This window comes from Panthera tigris, chromosome B4, assembly GCF_018350195.1.
Source record: "Panthera tigris isolate Pti1 chromosome B4, P.tigris_Pti1_mat1.1, whole genome shotgun sequence".
Taxonomy (NCBI): domain Eukaryota; kingdom Metazoa; phylum Chordata; class Mammalia; order Carnivora; family Felidae; genus Panthera; species Panthera tigris.
In genome coordinates, this window is record NC_056666.1 from 35,398,374 (window position 1) to 35,405,632 (window position 7,259).

At 50.4% G+C, this 7,259-nt stretch overlaps 1 protein-coding gene across 2 annotated transcripts in view; it reads right to left on the reverse strand.

Moving 5' to 3' along the window:
• The window catches only part of LOC122240267 (voltage-dependent L-type calcium channel subunit alpha-1C-like), a 181,758-nt gene extending 180,965 nt beyond the window's left edge, over positions 1–793 (reverse strand). For both annotated transcript variants that reach the window (XM_042991491.1, XM_042991492.1), the window contains exon 1: positions 493–793. In XM_042991491.1, coding sequence (XP_042847425.1) covers positions 493–541 — 49 coding nt within the window. In that variant the 5' untranslated portion in view covers positions 542–793. The remainder of the gene's footprint in view (positions 1–492) is intronic.
• Positions 794–7,259: the final 6,466 nt, after the last annotated feature.

Sequence of the window (7,259 nt, forward strand, 5' to 3'; positions counted from 1 at the left end):
GACCTGGGGCGGGGTGCGCGCGCGCGCTCCCAGCCGCGCCCGGAGCAAGGCGAGGGACCCTGGCCCGGGGGGCTCGGCGGCGCCCCCTCCCCCCACCCGGCGCCGCCGGCCGGGCAGTTGGGCTTCCCAGGCAAACGCGAGAAAGCGAGGCAGAGCAGACACTTGGGGAACTTTTCCCCCTCGCCTGGAATTTCATAGGAAACACATGCTCTGGAGAAGCCGGGCACGGGGAGGGGGAGGGGCAGGAATTTTCCGCTCCGGCTCGCGGGCGGCTCCGGCCCGGGTCCCGCCGGGCTCCCGGCCGCTCGGGCGAGGCGGAGGCGCCCCGCTGCCCGGCGCCCTTCGTGGACGCAGCCCGGGGCAACTCCGCAGGGACCGGCCCAGGGGCCGCGGGGAGCGCGCGGGGGAGAGCGGGAGAGGGGTGGAGAGGGCGGGGAGACCGGGCGGGAGACCGGGCTGGAGCCCCGGCGAGGCGGCGGGGTCCAGCCTTACCTTGGTGGTTTTCCTCTGGAATGTACATCCTCGTGTTCTCATTGACCATTGACCAAAAATTGTTTTAAAAGGAGAAGAAGCCACAAAGAGGAAGAAATGGCCAAACACCCCCAAGCGGGTCTGGATTAATCCCTCCTCCGAGGTCGGCGGCTTTCGTGCAAATTCAAGGAAGCCGTGGATCTGCAGTATTTTCTTCTTCCCTTCTGAGGATTACCTGATTCCCATTATTGCATCAAACACCAAAAACTGCTCCTTTCCACTACTGCCTCCTTTTGTGAAATTGTAATGCATCCTCAGTACATCCGGGCCCCTTCCAAGAATTTAGCACCGCACCTCTGGCGGCTACACCGTTCGAAAAAATAAATCGAGAGAGGCAGAGCGAGAAGAGGTGGAAAGGAGGGGAGTGGGGGAGCAGCGGACCCCTGGACGCGGGGAGGGGGGTCCGCCCGGGCCAGCAGGGGGCCGAACCGTCTCTGCCCGCTCGTGGCGAGTCCTCCTCGAGGCCCCTGTAGGCTTTTTTCTGTCAAAAAGATCCAGCAACTCCTGAGGGCTAGCAGGCAGGAAGAGGCGCCGCCGCCGCTCCGGGCCGCGCCGCGCCGAGCGCCGTTCTGGCAGGGAGCTGTTTCTGCAGAGGCAGGGAGAGGGAGACACCGGGCGCGCGAGAGAGCGCCGCGCTCACTGCCGCCCAGCCCAGCCCCGCCGCGCCCGCGCCCTCCCCTGCCCGCGCCCGCCCGCCCGCCCGGCGCGCTGGAGGCAGACGCGCTGAACGCTTCCAGATGTGGCGGCGGCGGCGGCGCGCGGGGAGCCGGGCGCACGGCTCAGGGCGCACCGCGCGGACTTGAGCCCGAAGTTGAGCACCCGCTCGGGCCCTCGGCCGCGCCGCGCGAGCCAGCCTGCTGCCCACATGACGTCAAGGGGAGCGAGGCGAGGCGGCGGGCCCGGCGAGGGGCGGGGGTGAGGGGCCGCGCGGGGCGCCCCCGGGGAGGGCGGGAGGGGGGGCGGGCGGGCCGGGGCGCGGACACACCCCCTCGCGCCCCGCCGCCGGCGCCGCGTCCCCCACCCCCACCCCGCCCGCCTCCAGCCCCCCGCCCTCGTTATCCTCGGCGGCACCGGCGTGTCCCTGCGCGGCAGACCACGACGGGAAGGCCTCTGTGAGCGGAATTCCAAGAGGGGAGAATACAATCTGCCCAACTACCAGAGTCTCTTTGCAGATCGGGCCACTGAACAAAACAGCAAAATGAGCCGTGATTCCGTGATTCTGTTTGATCAATTATAATCAGAGCGGTTGTAGAAGTGACATGTAGAGGCGAGGATGGGAAGAGGGGAGGGGAGAGAGAGAGAAAGGACTGGAGAGGCGGGGCCTCGTAGGCTAGGCGGTGGTGCCCAGATGTCTGAACAGATTAATAGACCCAGGTTTTCCAATTCCTTGGAGGCAGCCGAGCACGTGTGCTACTAGGATATCCTTACCTACTTCTCTTAATTATTCCTGCCACTCCCGAAGGAATCTATTGAGCGTCTCTCCTTCCCGGAGAAGCAAACATTTCTCTCCATCACTGCAACCACAGCCAGTTCCAGGGCACCCCCTGCAGGCCCGGGCTGCTCTAGAATGGACCTTTCGTCAGCTCTAGCAGGGGAACCTGCAATTCCCTCTGGGAAAACCTTTACCTTCCCGCCCTCAGACCGCCTCACTTCCCATCCACACTCATTCCTTGGGTGATCCCATCCGTCTTCATGCCTTTAAGCAACTGTCTATCTCAGATTTGTATCTCCGGCCCAGACTTTCTGAGTGCCAGGCTACACAGCCAACCTCAGTCTTCACTTGGGAGTGGGACAGACACCTCAAACCTGACATATCCAAACCCTGAATTCCTTATGTTCTGTGCCTTCCTCCTCACACAGCCTTCCTCATCCCAGCTGATGGGGCCAAACACCTGGAGTCATTCTTGACTCCTTTCTCTCATCCTCCTACATCCCTTTTGTTCTACCTTTGGATAAATGCAGAATATTACCACTTCTCAGTTCCTCCCCTACTGCCCCCTTGGTCTGAGCCAACATCATCCTTCACCTGAGTTTCTGCAGTAGCTGATCCCGCTGGTGTACCTTTCCCTCCCCACTTTTGGTATATCCCTAATACAGTGGTCACAACGATCCATTTAAAATGTCACATCACTGTACTCCTCTGCTCAAAACCCTCCAGTGGTTCCCATTTCACTTAGTAAAAGCCAAGTTCCTTAGAGTAGCCTACAAACTCACCTGAACAGTAGTGCACACCTTCTCATCTCCTAGTGCTCTCCCACCTGCTCCAGCCACACTGAATCCTTGCTGTTCCCCAAGCACTTACAGGAATTATCTCTCCCACTGCCCCTTTCTCTTTCTGTGTCTCTCTCAGTTCCTGTCTCCCCCTCTCCCTCCCCATCTCCATCTCCCTCCCTCTCCATCTCTCTGTCTCTCTGTCTCTCTGTCTCTCTCTGTCTCTCTCTGTCTCTCTCTCTCTCTCTCTCTCACACACACACACACACACACACACACACACACACATTCCCTGAGCCCTTTGCTCTAACTGTCCCCACTGAGAAACACTCTTTCCTCAGATGTCCAGTTGGTGAACTCCCTCACTTCCTTCAAAACATTGGGGAAATGTCACTTTCTCAATGAGGCTCATCCTAACCACCATATTTATTTTATTTATTTATTTGTTTGTTTGTTTTTGAGAGAGAGACAGACAGACAGAGCGTGAGCAGGGGGAGGGCAGAGAGAGAGGGAGACACAGAATCCGAAGCAGGCTCCAGGCTCTGAGGTGTCAGCACAGAGCCCAACGTAGGGCTCGAACTCACAAACTGCAAGATCATGACCTGAGCTGAAGTCAGACACTTAACCGACCCAGCCACCCAGGCGCCCCCTAACCACCATATTTAGTATGCAACCTGTCCAACCTCCCCCCAGGACTGCCACTCTCCCCTTTTCTCTAGTTTTTACATGGTATTTAATCCGTAACGTAATAAAGCCTACTTATTCATTAATTATATTATTTATTGTCTTTATGCCCCCACTAAAATGTGAAACCCATGAGGACAGAGATCTTTGTCTATTTTGTTCACTATTGTATCTCAAGTGCATAAAACAATGTCTGGCAGACAGTAGTTACTTAATAAATATGCATTGAATGAATGAATGAGTGAATGAATGAATGAGTACCTGAAATGGTTTAGGAGTACTAAAATTCACTGCATCAAAATATTTCCCACTGTCCCCTGCCTGGTAGCTGAAATCCCACCATTCCATCTTCATTCCTTTGGCCAAGGGTTTTGGCCCCAGTTGAAAATGCAAATGCCCCCTGGGAGAGGCATTACACATTATCAGTCATCCTCATTCTCCTGTGAACAGTCTAGATTATTCAGTGCCTACCTTTAGAAAAGCAGCCTAGATTTAGAAACAGTCTAGATTTTGTTGGTTACAAGAGAAATCTGACTTCTTCACCATTCTGGTGTTTTCATACTCAATTTTCAACCTAACAGAGAAAATTAGAAATGACACAAATCTAAATATCTCTTCCACTTAGTTTCAGGATGCACAAAGAAAAATGAACACACAAAGAAAAATGAACACGGTTCTCTTCTTAAGGCCTTCCTTATAAGCCTATGTCAGAGTGATAAGTGATCACACCATTGAGTGATCTGTACTGTGTAAGTGTTTTACAGGCCTCACTCGTGTAATCCTCATTGCATCCCTAGGTGCAATAGGTGATGTGATATTGCTCTTCGGGTCCCCATTTTATAGATGTGGAAACTGAGACTTAGAGACTTCAGTTACATGTCCAAGGTCACCCAGCAGGTAAACTGTAGAGTCTGGATTTAGCCTAGGAGTGTCTGACTCCAAACATCTACTCTTGGAGAGGATGTTTGAGAGTGATCTGGGGTGGGTAGAAGGATGAAGAGTTTAAAATGATAGTAAAATGACCGCAAAATGTGCTTCAGAGAATTCAGAGCCTGATAACAGAACAGAGTATATGTATGTTGGGGGGGGGGGATGCGGGAGGGGAGGGCACATGCTGGATTTATAGCCAGGCTTTTCTAAAGGTAGGCACCGTATAAATCTAGCAAGTAAATATTACCTTCATGCTTCTTTAGTTTCATTTTTCACTTCTCTATTCAGCTGTGAAATGTGTTCTTTCCTTTTCCAGAAAAAAAGGTATTTCCTAAATATTTGGTCTTGCATTGTACACCTCTATCCCTGGAACCTTTGGAACACAGCCCTTGGTGCTCTCTCTCGAGGTAACAAATTCTGAACCTGACAAACGAAAACCATTCTGAATTCTGATTTGAGGATCTGGGAGGTGATGGGAGCAGAGGGTGAAGTCTTTCTATCTCTTCCATTGCCTGTCTGATTCCCCAGCTGAAGGTGTGTTCTCCTCTCCCACGGTTCTTCATTTGTGCCCTCTGTCTACATGCTGGTATGTTTGTACATAATATTATATTTGTATATGAATGTGCCTTTTCTCCACCCCCACTGCATTTCAAATGTCTTAAGGAAGAGAACTGTGTTCATTTTTCTTTGTGAATAGCATAATGTTTTGTACATTATGGACACTCAACGTATGTAGAGTTCATGATTCACTCTGGAAGAGATTCCCTAATGTGACCACAAATATTTACTATACTTAATTTGTTAATTATGGTGTATGTGTAAAAGTGAAAGCCTTGGTGAAAGGCTTGGGAACAATCTAAATATTCAATTTAGAAGGTTGATTAAATAATATCAGAATAGAGGTAGGTTATCTACATATAAAAAGTCATTTGTTCTTCAGAACAGCCCTCTGAGGGAAGTACTATTACCCCCATTTTGCAGGTGAGGAAACTAAGGATAGCTAACTCACCTGCCCGTTTTCACAGCTAGCAAATGTTGGAAGACCTGTTATTTGAATCCCTGTAGTCTGTCTTCAGAGACTATGCCATTAACCACTTCATAGATAAACTAGGTACATTCATGCTGTGGAATTCTTACGCAGATGTAAACAATGTTAAGGAATAATATTAATGACATGGAAAAGGCTATTCACACTAAAAGAAAAACAGGTTATAAAATATCATGTATGCTAAGATTCCATTTTTCTTGAATATTTGAACTAGGTGTATATTTGAACTAAGAAAAAGACTACAAAGGCTTCACACCAAAATGTTGACAAGAGCTTTCTTTGGGAAGTAGGATCACAGGTACATTCTTCTTTTTTTCTGTCTGACCCAAGGCTGCCAGGGAAGAAGTGAGTCAGAAGGCTCTGCCTCAATGTGCCTTCCAAGAGGTTATCTACCCTCTGTACCTCAGTAAGGCCATGCGCATCAGTGAAGTGGCACCATTGCAACATTGGTGCAGCGGTTTTGCATCAGGCCAACTTAACTAATTCCTTCCTAGCATTACCTTCTGTATGTAGTTTCTCAGGATTGCCTACAACAGATATTTGTGGAGCATTTGGAAGGTAGAAGTGAAACGGCAGCTTTCATGTTGTGAAGGTCAGTGTGTGGCTACGGGGGCTGCTTCAAACTTGTCAACACATTGTGACCCATCCGGGGACTTTCCCTGTTGGTGTGGGCCCACAGCCTTCCCCAGCTCCTGCCACATCTTCCCCTTCAGCTACTCTGAGTCTGGAGCAAAGCTCAGGTCCCGTTCTGTGGTAAAGGGTACCAGCTTTTGGTTTCAAAGTCAAGGTTGAAAGTGGCAAGAGAAAAATAAAAGTTCCTTTGGGGGTTTCACTTTGGCCTCACTCTCTCCCACCTCACATCTGGCTTTTCTTCCAGACTTCTGGCCCTGCTGATCTATAGCTACTTCAGACCCATCACTGGGTAAGTCTCAGCCCTATAACCAATCCCTTCCTCCCTGTCACCCCCAGTACTCATGAGGGTACTGCTTCCTTAATCAAACCTAACTGATTCATCCCAGCATTTCCCAGGTCACTTGCCTAGATGTTTTCAGGAGTAAATAGTGCCCAGAACATAGGTGCTCTTTATATATACTTTTTGAATTCAGACTAAGTACCATCACTTAATAACACCTAGTGAGTGTCTGGTACCATGGCAGGTGCTTTAACCATGGTTAAGAGCCTGGGCTTTGGAGACAGGCCAAGCGTAGAATCAGGCCCTCCCTGCTATAAGCTGTGGGAATGTGGACTCCTGACTTCACCTCCTAATGCCCAGTTTCTACAAAATGGAACTAGCAATAGTACCTACCTCTCTAGAGTGCTTGGGAGAATTAATAATCCAGGTAAGGAGTGTGCAATGTGCTCATTTAAAGTTGTTATCATCCCTCATCCCCGTAAGAAAGATTTATCAAGTGTCTAATATGTGACTCCACCACAGCCCTGCCAAAGAGACTCACCCCTGCCCACTTAAAACTATAAAGCATTTAAAAATATAAAGGTGCCTGAGTGATTCAGTTCGTTGAGTGTCCAACTCTTGATTTCAGCTCGGGTCATGATCTCAGCATTTGTGAGATCAAGCCCCACATCAAGCTCCATGCTAGCAGCGCAGAGCCTACTTGGGATTCTGTCTCCCTCTCTCTCTGTCCCCTGCCCCCGCTCACATTCTCTCTCTCTCTCTCTCTCTCTCTCTCTCTCTCTCTCTCTCAAAATAAGTAAATAAACACATTAAAATTGGGATTTGAACCCAAGTCTATGCAAATCCAGAGGCTGTGTGCAGTCTACTCTACTACACAAGACAATTCAGGTACTGGATCTAAAATGGAGGGGAGAGAAAGGCTTCAGGAAAACTCGCCCTACT